This window comes from Lampris incognitus, chromosome 9, assembly GCF_029633865.1.
Source record: "Lampris incognitus isolate fLamInc1 chromosome 9, fLamInc1.hap2, whole genome shotgun sequence".
NCBI lineage: Eukaryota > Metazoa > Chordata > Actinopteri > Lampriformes > Lampridae > Lampris > Lampris incognitus.
The window spans coordinates 19939922-19954234 of NC_079219.1; the positions used below are offsets into that span (position 1 = coordinate 19939922).

Here is a 14313-nt window from a genome sequence, read left to right on the forward strand (position 1 = left end):
CCTCTGCCTTAGCCTGCCAGCCAGCCTGCCCTCTGCCTCAGCCTGCCAGCCAGCTCCCTCACTCATCTGCTTGCCTGCCCTTTGCCTCAGCCTGCTCCACATCTCCACCACCGCAACCATTCCCCCTTTATCCCTCATTAAACCCACTTTTCCTTGCAGCTTTTTTGTCTGTGTCTGCATTTGAGCAGTGAAACAACTAAGCCATAACAGAACAATCTGGTCACTATGGATCCAGCAGATGGGACTCTTTCCGTCAGGCCCTGGCCTCTCAGGGCGCCCTAGTCGGCAAACATGACCAGGCTCTCTGGGATGTAGCCGACACTCTGCGGGCTCTCACCGCCAGTGTGCCCCAGTCAGCGGCCAGGTAGATTAAGTCTCCTCCCACCTCTCAGCCACTCCTTCTGTTGCCGCTTTTGCTCCTCCAGCAGATTCTCCACCATAAAACTGGGGCCAGCGGTAATGTGACAATAACATGGTCCTTTGTTCTCTGCCTTTTGTTCTGCAGAAAAGGAGTATCTCTTATGCATGTGGAAACCACCATCAGACAGTGAATCAACTGCCAGAGAGATAATTTCAATTCCACTGCGATTATGGGTGAAATTGCATCAAGGGATACAGTGCTGCCATATCCGATACTTTTACAGTGAAAGGTGAGATGATGGGTGGAGACTACCTGTGAGGTTGAGCAAGGAATTATGGGTATTGTAGGCTACCGTCAAAGCAACCCCTACATTCCCCCCTTTGGTCTCAGGGCTGGGATTCTTTCAAAGTCCATGAGAGGAACAGAAGGCTATGTAGTCCATGTCTACAGTCTTTCAGTCCTAGTAACATTAACAGCTCATATAGGCTTTGGCATCTGGGCAAACATAAAAGGCTACGAGCATCTGGGCAGATGACATTTTCATTACCTGTGTAAACTAAGCCATGAGTAAAAAAACATTCAGTATATCAAAATTAAACTTAAAGTATGTGGAAAAGGAGGGAAAGAGTGTTAGTCATAGGGCTTACGAAGCCTACTCCTTGGGAAAGTAAGTGGATGCCTGCGGTTCGAGAGAGAAGCAGACACTGCAGCACTTGAAACTGTCAGGGACATTGATTATAGAGTCAAGCTTAGTGTGTAGTGTTTGCATGTGTTTGTACAGCATGTATGCAATGCTTGCCGTGATAACCTAGGGGCATCGGCTCTCTGGCCACAGAGGCGATCAGTTGTATCCTTTATGAATGGGTTGCTTAGCAGATCCTGTGGATATCCTTGGTGCAGGTGCACATGCTCCAAGTTAGGGAGAAGGTAGCTAGAGGGGTTGACATCATGGTACGCTAACATAGGTGGTGATTTATAAGTATGTAAATGTTCCAGAAGCCTACCTTTACGACAGATTTTATTCTATAGATATTCTCTCTCAACAAGTAAATTTAGTATGAAGCCTATTTCCAGGCCTTGTGGGGGTGGAGCAATGACCGGGACAGTCAGAGGAGTGGGGTGGCTGGCCGGATACAATTGGTGAGAAAAAAGTAGGGGGGAAATACTTTCTTATACGAGACGAGTACAGAATAAAATCAATAAAAGAATATGAAAAAGAATAAAATAAAATAACAAAATACAGTTAACAGAATATAGTTTGACCAGAGACTTAACTACCTATGGCCTTAATTGCAGAAAAGCTACATGGTCGGAATACACTTAAAACCTTAAATTAATATCTCAGCCAATTCGGGTGGTATACTTATGTGAGTTAGATCGTTGTTCATGAAATTGTCTGGTGAGAAATACTGGCTGAGTGGCTAAATGGTTAAACAGTCACAATATTTCAGACACATGCAGCGATGGATAAATGCGCTAACTTTCATTTTGATGACACAGGAAGGTTCTCAAACAATGCAGTCATTCCATACCTGATTACACTTTCTAAAACAGCCCGATAAAACAAACACATAATTTATGTTTGACTCCATACAGATGCAATCTACGTAAAAAAATACATTCTCTGGAGGAGTCTAGAACATACCCAGTCAACATGAATATTCCACGTTAATGTGCTATCAATGTGGACACCAAGATACTTAAAGAACTGCACTTATGTAATTGCCTGGTTATGTATAACCAGTGGACTGTGATCACCAACTTCTCTGGGATCAAAAATAATCTCCGTTTTCTCTGTATTTAAAATTAGGTTATTTGTGTTGCACCAATCTACAAACTCCCTTATATTTGAATGATAAGATGCTTTTAGCATATATGTATGTATATATATAACTTTGTTAGAAGAAACACTCCATGGTAGGGAATGTGCGCAACAAATAAGGAGAAAAATAATCCAGTGAGTCAAGTAAATTCTTTATGAGACAGTACAAGCCCTTTTTTATACCATAAGCAATCATCAGCTGCCAATAAAGCTACTCGGGAAAGAACATAAGATTTACTGCCTCATCATGCACATCACGTGCACAACGTCCAATGGGGAAGGGAGAGGTGCGACGTTTAAAAATTCAAAAACACGTGATCACTAACAGTCCAATGGGAAGGGGGGGGTGTTTATTGGCACGATTTATTTATAATTACAAAACAGGTGCTTATAGTATCCATGTCTGCAACTGCTGGCCAATTCATTCCTGTTATTCAATGTGGACATTTCTGGTTTCGAATGATAAAATAGTTTTCAGTTAGACATAGATTGCACATTTTACTACTGGTTGAATATGCTTTGTTCTTTGAGAGGCTTTTCCAGGTGGTTGAATAATTAATATTTCTGTCCACCAATGACCAAATATAACGGCTTAAAGATGTTACGTTCTTTAAACAGCTGTTTCTAAAGCTACACGTGTGCATTAAATCTCTTTTTGAATGTTCCCTCTGTTAGACTGGTGTATGTCTCAATTTTGCCGTTGTCATTTCTTGTCACCATAGCTTGGTAGCGAACTCCTTTTGTCTGGCATTTTCTTTCGAGGGGCACGAGTCGTTCAGACAGCAGTTGCAGTTGGGGGGGTCCAACTGTGATGGTGTAATTGATTTGTTCATGATTCTTGTGTTGTGGGACGATATTATTTGTTGAATGTTAGGCATGCAGCTCTAAATAACTTTGATGGTGTTCGTATTGAACATCTTCCTCAGTTGATGATCCGGGGTAAAGCACTTATCCAAAAGTTTAAAAAAAACAACTGTTTGCCGATGTTTGTGGCCATGGTATCACTGCAGGGTGGGTTGTAACAGGTGATGTTTCGTTTTCTGCTGCGTTTGTTGATTTGCTGGCAGTCAGTATTTAATGGTGAGTTGTATTTGAGCTTAAAATTGTAGCCGCTCTTTTGTAATGCATCTTGGTATGGGGGTGTAGCTTCATCGAAGATGGATTCATTAGATGATAATTTTGAGAATCCTCTATTAATGCACATGTGTCAATAACAAGGCCCGCGGGCCAAACACGGCCCTCCGCAATATTTAATCCGGCCCTCCTGTCAATCCTGTTCATCAACTGAATGTGGCCCGAGAGCTTGTTTGTGACAATGCAACGCTGAAACACAAGAGGGCGTTGCCGCACTTCACTTTTTCCCCATAGTAACGGAAACGCTGAGCAGCATGTTCCGGAAACGCTGAGTAGCATGTTCCTGCAGTAGCATCGCCTACATCACCCGAGTAACGTTACCTGAACGTACACTTTGCAAAGGAGATCGAACGCTAGCTAGCATAAACAAACGATGGCGAAAAAATGAAAAGTAGACAAAGAGTATCGACAGTTTCAAGAGAGGTGGGAAGCTGAATACCTGTTTTGTGAATTAAAACAAAAGCCAGTGTGTCTCGTATGTCAAGAGTCGCTGGCAGTGCTCAAAGAGTACAACATCCGCAGACCCTTCGAAACGAAGCACGGCGAGCAATATGCTAACATGGACATGGAGCAACGGCTGCAGAAAGCCAAAGACTTGAAACGCAACCTTCAACATCAGCAAAGCATGTTCACTCGCATCAGTAGTGAAAGTGAGGGTGCTACCAAGGCAAGTTTTATCATTGCAGAGGAAATCGCAAAGGCTAGCAAGCCATTTAGCGAGGGAGAGTTTATTAAAGACTGCCTTGAAAAAGTGTGCAACGTTGTGGGCCCTGACAAGAAGCAGGCATTTTCAAACATCAGCCTGTCCCGAAATACTGTGGCTAGTCGTGTTGATGAACTGGCCTCCGATGTAGAGAGCCAGCTAAAAGCAAAAGCCAAGGACTTTGTTTCATACTCACTAGCGGTAGATGAGAGTACAGACAGGACGGACACAGCCCAGCTGTCCATATTAATCCGAGGGGTTGACACTCAGTTGTCAATCACTGAGGAACTTTTAGACGTGAAACCGATTCACGGGACAACAACTGGACAGGACATTTTCACCCAAGTGGAGCAGAGCGTGAACAAAATGGAACTGCCCTGGAATAAACTTGTTGGACTGACAACGGATGGTGCACCGGCTATGTGCGGGGAAGTTCGTGGTTTGGTCTGTTTGACTCGAAAGGCGATGGGGCACACAGGAGAAAACTTGGTAGCCTACCACTGCATCATCCACCAGGAAGCCCTCTGCGGTAAGGTGTTGGGCATGGAACATGTCATGACTGTTGTGACTAAAACTGTGAAATTTATTTGTGCACAGGGCTTGAATCATCGGCAGTTTAGGGCTCTTTTAGAGGAGGAAAACTCTGTGCATGAGGATGTGCCCTATCACAAGGAGGTGCGCTGGTTGAGTCGGGGGAAAGTGCTGAGGAGGTTTTACGACACCCGCGCTGAGATCGCTTGTTTCATGGAAAGCAAACAGAAGGCCGTCCCCGAGCTTGAGGATGAAAAGTGGCTGAGCGACTTGGCGTTTATGTTTGACATCACGGAGCACCTCAGTTCACTGAATCTGAAACTCCAGGGAAGAAAGCAGCTGATCACCGAGATGCAGGACTCTGTGAATGCATTTGAATTGAAACTGTGTCTGTGGGAGGGCCAGATGCGCAAAGGTAACTTGACCCACTTTCCTACCTGTCAATCAATGAGCGCCACAGTCACCATTCCACTCCCGACCCAAGTGTATGCTGACAAACTGAACACACTCAAAGCGGAATTCAGCAGGAGGTTCGCTGATTTTGAATCACAGAAATTCAACCTTGACCTGTTCGCAAATCCTTTTGCAACTGATGTCGACACTGCCCCCTGAGCACCTGCAATTGGAACTCATTGAACTGCAATGTAGCAGCGCTCTGAAGTTCCAGTACCAGTCAGTCGGGGCTGCTGAGTTTGCACCTCTCGTCCCCGAATCAATGCCAGAGCTCTGTCTTCATGCTGCATGCATCATGTCCATATTCGGAAGCACTTACTCGTGCGAACAGATATTCTCCATAATGAACCTGAACAAGACATCCCACAGATCCCGACTCACTAACCAGCATTTGGTCTCGGTATTGAAACTGGCCACAGCCAAGGACATTAAGCCTACAATAGACGAGATCATCTCTAAGGTGCAGAGTGTCTGGTAAGAGTTGAACTACAATGCATTTCAGATAGGCCTTGTTGCACTGACTATTTTGCGTTATCGCAGAAAACATAATTTGTTGTGTTGAAAGACACAGTAGTAGGCCAAATGGTTTTGTTTAATTGTGAAACTATTTTGTTAAAAACTGAACCTATTGTAGGCTAGACTGCTAATGTAGTTTGTTTAATTGTGCACTTGTCTTCTTCTTCTTTTATTTTTTATTATCTTTAAATACAACATTGTTTTTGCACTTGCCGCTATATTGACAGCACTTCCATCTTATTTTGCTGATATAAAGAATTACCCACAAATATGAAGGGGGAACAAACTGTACTTTTATCTTATTTAATCCACCTACTAGCCTACTCATAAACATAATTGTTATGGTCCTGTCATCCACGTGCCCTCTCCTGGCAGGTTCTCGCCAGTCATGTGTTTGGTTTGATTGTGTGAATAAACACGCCAGTTTGGCTGCATTGACATTACCTCTGAGTCATCTCTGAATTGAATTGAATTGCCTTTTATTAATCCCCAGGTTGGGGAAATTTGAATGTCACACCGACAGGAAAATGAGAAGCATACAGAGTATTGAAGTTTACTGTACAAAGAGACCAATCAAATATACAATAATCCTAAAAAACTGTCTGTGCTATATAAATAGCACATAGGTTGTAACCATAACAAGAATCACTGTAAGGAATGTCATGGCCCCCGATTTTATTCACAACCCTCAGAATGGCCCTCAGTAAGTTTGGATTTGACACCCCTGTATTAATGCTTTCTGGGATGTTCTTCAAGATGGAGGGTGGGTGGTTGCTTTCTCTATGGACATACTGCAGCATGTTGATGGGCTTAATGTACGGCTTGTATGTGTCGTTCCTAAGGTCCATTGAGATGTCCATAAAATCAATTTGTTTTTTGTTTGCTTCAATTGTGATTTTTAGCCCATTTCTTGAGAATATTTTGCATATTGTTTTCTTAATTTGCGCAACCTCTCTTGGTGTTTTGCTACAAATTGCTAGCCCATCATCCCTATGGAGTGACATTGATGTCTAGGTCTTGTAGTTGAGACAACAAATATATTCCCATTAGTTCACAAGTTTCTGCCCCGTCGAAGCTGCCCATGGTTACATCAAATTTGCTATTACCTTTTTTCTGCCATGGGTTTCCATTGTGGTACAAAAGTGATTCCTTCACCTAGTATATAATATCTCTGTCTTGCTCGGCTATCACTGTGTGTTTTGTGGCAAAATCAATGGCTTTGGATAGCAACTCTTTGCTTATGGAGGGGTAGAACTCGCAGATATCAAAACATATAAATTTGCAGTTCTTCTTGTCATCTATGTTGGCCAACAGTTGCAGACATAGTTATAAGCACCTATTTTGTAATTATAAATAAATAATGCCAATAGACAAATTACCCCACACCCCCATTGGACTGTTAGCGATCATGTGTTTTTGAATTCTTGAATGTCGCACCTCTCCCTTCCCCATTGGATATTGTGCACGTGATGTGCATGACGAGGCAGTAAATGGTATGTTCTTTCCTGAGTAGCTTTATTGACAGCTGATGATTGCATATGGCATGAAACAGGCTTGTACTGTCTCATAAAGAGTTTGACTCACTGGACTATATATATATATATATAGCCATCCATCCATTATCCAAACTGCTTATCCTGCTCTTAAGGTTGCGGGGCAGGCCGCCAGGCCATCACAGGGCCCCCCGCACACACACACACACACACACACACACACACACACACACACACACGTATATATATATATATATATATACAGTGGTGCTTGAAAGTTTGTGAACCCTTTAGAATTTTCTATATTTCTGCATAAATATGACATAAAACATCATCAGTCCTAAAAGTAGATAAAGAGAACCCGATTAAAGAAATGAGACAAAAATGTTATACTTGGTCATTTATTTATTTATTGAGGACAATGATTCAATATTACATATCTGTGAGTGGCAAAAGTATGTGAACCTTTGCTTTCAGTATCTGGTGTTACCTCCCCCCTGTGCAGCAATAACTGCAACTAAATGTTTTTGGTAACTGCTGATCAGTCCTGCACATCGGCTTGGAGGAACTTTAGCTCATTCCTCTGTACAGAACAGCTTCAACTCTGGGATGTTGGTGGGTTTCCTCACATGAACTGCTCGCTTCAGGTCCTTGCGCAATATTTCGATTGGATTAAGGTCAGGACTTTGACTTCGCCATTCCAAAACATTAACTTTATTCTTCTTTAACCATTCTTTGGTGGAATGACTTGTGTGCATAGGGTCGTTATCTTGCTGCATGACCCACGTTCTGTTGAGATTTAGTTCATGGACAGATGTCCTGACATTTTCCTTAAGAATTTGCTGGTATAATTCAGAATTCATTGTTCCATCAATGATGGCAAGCCGTCCTGGCCCAGATGCAACAAAACAGGCCCAAACCACTACCATGTTTCACAGATGGGATATGGTTCTTATGCTGGAATTCAGTGTTTTCCTTTCTCCAAACATAACGCTTCTCATTTAAACCAAAAAGTTCTATTTTGGTCTCATCCATCCACAAATTTTTTTTCCAACAGACTTCTGGCTTGTCCATGTGATCTTTAGCAAACTGCAGACAGGCAGCATTGTTCTTTTTGGAGAGCAGTGGCTTTCTCCTTGCAACCCTGACATGCACACCATTGTTGTTCAGTGTTCTCCTGATGGTGGATTCATGAACATTAATATTAGCCAATGTGAGAGAGGCCTTTAGTTGCTTAGAAGTTACCCTGGGTTCCTTTGTGACCTGGCCGACCATTACACGCCTTGCTCTTGGAGTGATATTTGATGTACGACCACTCCTGGGGAGGGTAACAATGATCTTGAATTTCCTCCATTTGTACACAATCTGTCTGAATGCGGATTGGTGGAGTCCAAACTCTTTAGAGATGGTTTTGTAACCTTTTCTAGCCTGATGAGCATCAACAATGCTTTTTCTGAGGTCCTCGGAAATTTCCTTTGTTCTTGCCATGATACACTTCCACAAACATGGGTTGTAAAGATCAGACTTTGATAGATCCCTGTTCTTTAAATAAAACAGGGCACCCATTCACACCTGATTGTCATCCCATTAATTGAAAACACCTGACTCTAATTTCACCTTCAAATTAACTGCTGATCCTCGCGGTTCACATACTTTTGCCACTCACAGATATGTAATATTGAATCATTTTCCTCAATAAATAAATGACCAAGAATAATATTTTAGTCTCGTTTGTTTAATGGGGTTCTCTTTATTTACTTTTAGGACTTTTGTGGAAATCAGATGATGTTTTAGGTCATATTTATGCAGAAATATAGAACATTCTCAAGGGTTCACAAACTTTCAAGCACCACTGTATATATCCCATCCCATCCATCCATCCATTATCCAAACCGCTTATCCTGCTCTCAGCATCGCGGGGATGCTGGAGCCTATCCCAGCAGTCATTGGGCGGTAGGCGAGGAGACACCCTGGACAGGCCGCCAGTATATATATACATATATATATATATATATATATATATATATATATGGAGAGAGAGAGAGCGAGAGAGAGTGAGAGAGAGACAGAGCGAGAGAGAGAGAAAGAGAGGAGAGGGGGGAGGGATGCAGGTTATGACTGGGAGGGAGAGAGAGAGAGGGATGCATGTTATGACTGGGAGGGAGAGGAAGGGACGCAGGTTAGGACTGGGAGGGACAGCGAGAGAGAGAGGGGGGGAGGGAGGAAGAGAGAGAGTGAGAGAGAGCGAGAGAGGGATGCAGTTATGACTGGGAGGGGGCGAGAGAGAGAGGGAGGGATGCAGTTTATGACTGGGAGGGAGAAAGACAAGAGGGGGAGAGAGGGATGCAGGTTATGACTGGGAGGGAGAGGGATGCAGGTCATGACTGGGAAGGAGAGAGGGATGCAGGGTATGACAGAGGGAGGGGGGAGGGATGAAGGGTATGACTGGGAGGGACAGAGGGGGACAACGAGGGAGAGGGGGAGGGAGGGATGCACATGATGACTGAGAGGGAGAAAGGGGGGATGCAGGTTATGACTGGGAGGGAGAGAGGGAGGGGGATGAATGCAGGTTATGACTGGGAGGGAGAGAGGGAGGAAGGGATGCAGGCCATGACTGGAAGGTAAAGAGGGAGAGAGAGGGGGAGGAAGGGATGCAGGTTATGACTGGGAGGGAGGGATGCAGGTTATGACTGGGAGGGAGCGAGAGGGGGATGGAGGGATGCAGGTTATGACTGAGAGGGAGAGGGAGAGAGAGGGGGAAGGAGGGATGTAGGTTATGACAGAGGGAGAGAGGGAGAGGGGGGATGAATGCAGGTTAAGACTGGGAGGGAGAGAGGGATACAGGGGGGAGGAAAGGATGCAGGTTATGACGGAGGGAGAGGGGAGGGAGGGATGCAGGTTATGACTGGAAGGGAGAGAGGGAGAGGGGGGGACAGAGGAATGCAGGTTATGACTGAGAGGGAGGGAGAGATGCAGGTTATGACTGTAGATAAATTATTAGCATTTGGCTCAGTGAAGAGAGATCTGTGTGTGTGTGTGAGACAGATCAGTGACAAAGAGAGAGAAGGGGGAGCGTGTTAGAGGATTTAGATAAATAGCAAACAGCCCCACCCAAGTCATTGTGCCCTGTCTCACCATCTGAAGGTGAGAGTTTGTTTTATTGTGGAGATGAGATTACAACTTCTTCCTGTGATCAACAGTGACGATAAACTGGAAAGATCGTCAGGTAGTCCCATGTCTTGTTGTGAACCCGGTACCCATATCAAAAGCAGGGTTATTCCTGGTGAGTTTCCATCTGCGATAGCTTGAGAAGGTCATGATTTTATTCTCTTACTCTCTCTCTTCTCTTGTATGTTCTGCTCCAACGTCTTCATTTGTCCTACTGATTATGTTATAGTTCTCTTATCACTAGATTCGCTAGTTTTCTTTCTCAAACGATTCTTGTGTTAGTGGGTAGCCTTTCATTCCTATTGTTTACTAGCTTCAAGCGTAGTCTGGCTTATCAGTTAGCTTTGTGCATTTGCAGTCAACGCAGCCTCGTTATAAACGATGGTATGTGGTGACTGTTACACTGTTACAGATAGGTTGTCTCTTCTAGAGATGTGTCCGTGAGTTAGAGCAGCTTCTTTTGGCTAGAATTACGTTAGACATGATGGGCACTCCAGATACTCTTAGCCCCGGGGCCTAACAGCAGGCCTGCTATTGTTAGCACTAGCTCAGCCTCGTCGGCAGATGTGACAGAGTTTGTCCCTGTTTGCCAGCGTGGGAAGAATCGCAAGAGCAAGCCAGCCTGGTTTGCAGGCACCTCTCCTGACTGTAAACCAGTTTTTGTCCCTCACCAGCCCTGTTGGTAGTCCTACCAGCCAGTGTGCCTCTCACGCTCCTGTTGACAGGGAAAAGCAATGAACGCTAGTGATAAGAGACTCCATTACCCACAATATTAGATTAGCTTCGCCAGCCTTTGTTCACAACAACATTGACATTCATTTCGGCACCCATAATGCTAGACGGAAGCAATCTGAGATCACAAAAGCTAGCCTAGTCGGGACGCTTGAGTTGGCCAGAAAGATGTGTCGGCATCGATTGTCTCTGGTCCTTTACTCATGAGGGGTAATAATGATAATGATGAGATGTACTTTACGCTTACCCCAATGAACTGGTGGCTGCCTCGTTACTGTAATGAACAAGGATTCACACTTGTTGATAACAGGCTTTCTTTCTGGGGCTGCTCTTACCTGCTGAAAGCAGACGGCATTCAATATACTGAGGATGGCGCCACTCTTTTGTCTAGTAGTATAGATAGCTGTCTACATTTAGTTTAACACTAGGGACTTATTCAGCAGGTCACAGGTGATTAGAGAGCCTGCAAGGCTTAAACCTCTTGTGGATGTGGAGTCAACTAGTTTAGTTAATGTCTAGTCAGGGAATTTCTCACAGTATAGATTATCAGAATGACAATTTAGTTTATAACATTGAGACCGTCTCCCTTCCCTGCTATATTGCTCACAAGCTCACCTTCCCTAAATGTGTGAATCACAATAATCCAATAATCATTTCTACCACTAGTGGTGGTAAAATGTGCAATGAAGCACCTAATAATCTACAGAACCAAACATCTAATGTTATCAAAAAGTATGACCACATATTGTCCAAACCATAGGTCTTCAAAATTGTCAACCAATAATACAAGGTGTCTAATTCCAGTTAATATTTCATCTAGTGGTAGCTCTACAGCCCTCCCTACTACTTATCACTGCAACAAGATACTTAAATTAGGTTTTATAAGTATCAGATCACTGTCTACCAAAGTCTTACTAATAAACGATCTGATTCTTGAACATAGTTTTGATATGATTGGGTTAAGTGAAACATGGCTGAAACCAAATGTTTTCCCTCCCTAAAATAAAGCTTCCTCACCTAACTACACTTATGCCCATGTAACTCATGCAAATAGACAAGGTGGGGGTGTCACCTTTATGTCAGACTAGTTTCAATTTAACTTTTCAACTTGAAACTAAATTCAAATCATTTGAGGCTCTTATTCTAAGTCCTTCTCCATGGTAATTGATTTTGGAGACCACGAAGAGGAAGCGAGTGACGGCAGAGCCAAGGATCAAATGGTGGAAGTTGAAGAAGGAAGACTGTTGTGTGGAGTTCAGGGAGGAGTTAATACAGGCACTGGGTGGTAGTGAAGAGTTGCCGGATGGCTGGGCAAGCACTGCAGAAATAGTGAGGGAGACAGCTAGGAAGGCACTTGGTGTGTCATCTGGACAGAGGAAGGAAGAAAGGAGTCTTGGAGGTGGAATGAGGAAGTAAAGCCAAGTATACAGAGGGAGAGATTGGCAAAGAAGAAGTGGGATAGTCAGAGAGATGAAGAAAGTAGACAGGAGTACAAGGAGATGCAGTATAAAGTGAAGAGAGAGGGGCAGAGGCAAAGGAAAAGGCGTATGGTGAGTTGTATGAGAAGTTAGACACTAAAGAAGGAGAAAAGGACTTATACCGATTGGCTAGACAAAGGCACCAAGCTGGGAAGGATGTGCAACAGGCTTGGGCGATCAAGGATAGAGATGGAAATGTACTGACAAGCAAGGAGAGTGCGTTGAGAAGGTGGAAGGAGTATTTTGTGGGGCTAATGAATGAAGAAAATGAGAGAGAGAAGGCTGGATGATGTGGGGATAGTGAATCAGGAAGTGCGGTGGATTAGCAAGGAAGAAGTGAGGGCAGCTATAAAAAGGATGAAGAGTGGAAAGGCAGTTGGTCCAGATGATATACCTGTGGAGGCATGGAAGTGTTTAGGAGAGGTGGCAGTGGAGTTTTAAACTAGATTGTTTAACACAATGATAGAACATGAGAGGATTCCTGAGGAGTGCAGAAGAAGCATACTGATACCGTTTTTCAAGAATAAGGGCGATGTGCAGAACTGTAGCACCTACAGAGTTATGAAGTTGATCAGCCACAGCAAGAAGATATGGGAAAGTGTAATAGAAGCTAGATTAAGAGGACAGGTGATGATTAGTGAGCAGCAGTATGGTTTCAAGCCATGGAAGAGCATTAAAGATGCAATGTTTGCTTTGAGAATGTTGACTGAGAAGTATAGAGAAGGCCAGAAGGAGTTACATTGTCTTTGTGGATTTAGAGAACGCATATGGCAGGGTGCCGAGAGAAGAGGTTTGGTGTTGTATGTGGAAGTCAGGAGTGGCAAAGAAGTATGTAGGAGTAGTGCAGGATATGTACAAACCCCAATTCCAATGAAGTTGGGACGTTGTATAAAACGTAAATAAAAACAGAATACAATGATTTGCAAATCCTTTGCGGCCTATATTCAATTGAATACACTACGAAGACAAGATATTTAATGTTCAAACTGATAAACTTTATTGGGTTTTTTGCAAATATTCACTCATTTTGAATTTGATGCCCGCAACACGTTCCAAAAAAGCTGGGACAGGGGCATGTTTACTACTGTGTTACATCACCTTTCCTTTTAACAACACTCAATAAGCATTTGGGAACTGAGGACACTAATTGTTGAAGCTTTGTAGGTAGAATTCTTTCCCATTCTTGCTTGATGTACAACTTCAGTTGCTCAACAGTCCGGGGTCTCTGTTGTCGTATTTTGCGCTACATAATGCGCCACAAATTTTCAATGGGAGACAAGTCTGGACTGCAGGCAGGTCAGTCTAGTACCCGCACTCTTTTACTACGAAGCCACGCTGTTGTAACACGTGCAGAATGTGGCTTGGCATTGTCTTGCTGAAATAAGAAGGGACGTCCCTGAAAAAGACATCGCTTGGATGGCAGCATATGTTGCTCCAAAACCTGTATGTACCTTTCAGCATTAATGGTGCCTTCACAGATGTGCAAGTTACCCATGCCATGGGCACTGACACACCCCCATACCATCACAGATGCTGGCTTTTGAACTTTGCGCTGATAACAATCTGGATGGTCCGTTTGCTCTTTAGCCCGGAGGACACGACGTCCATGATTTCCAAAAACAATTTGAAATGTGGACTCGTCAGACCACAGCACACTTTTCCACTTTGTGTCAGTCCATCTCAGATGAGCTCGGGCCCAGAGAAGCCGGCGGCGTTTCTGGGTGTTGTTGATATATGGCTTTTGCTTTGCATGGTAGAGTTTTAACTTGCACTTGTAGATGTAGCAACGAACTGTGTTAACTGACAATGGTTTTCCCAAGTGTTCCTGAGCCCACGTGGTAATATCCTTTACAGAATGATGTCGGTTTTTAATGCAGTGCTGCCTGAGGGGTTGAAGGTCACGGGAATTCAATGTTGGTTTT

At 43.7% G+C, this 14313-nt stretch overlaps 1 protein-coding gene across 1 annotated transcript; it reads left to right on the top strand.

The window, feature by feature from the left end:
* The first annotated feature begins 3690 nt into the window (after positions 1–3690).
* On the top strand, positions 3691–5482 carry LOC130118487 (general transcription factor II-I repeat domain-containing protein 2-like). The gene is given in 2 exon segments (XM_056286940.1): positions 3691–5157; positions 5159–5482. Coding segments are annotated over 2 exon segments (1791 nt in total).
* The last annotated feature ends 8831 nt before the right edge of the window (positions 5483–14313 follow it).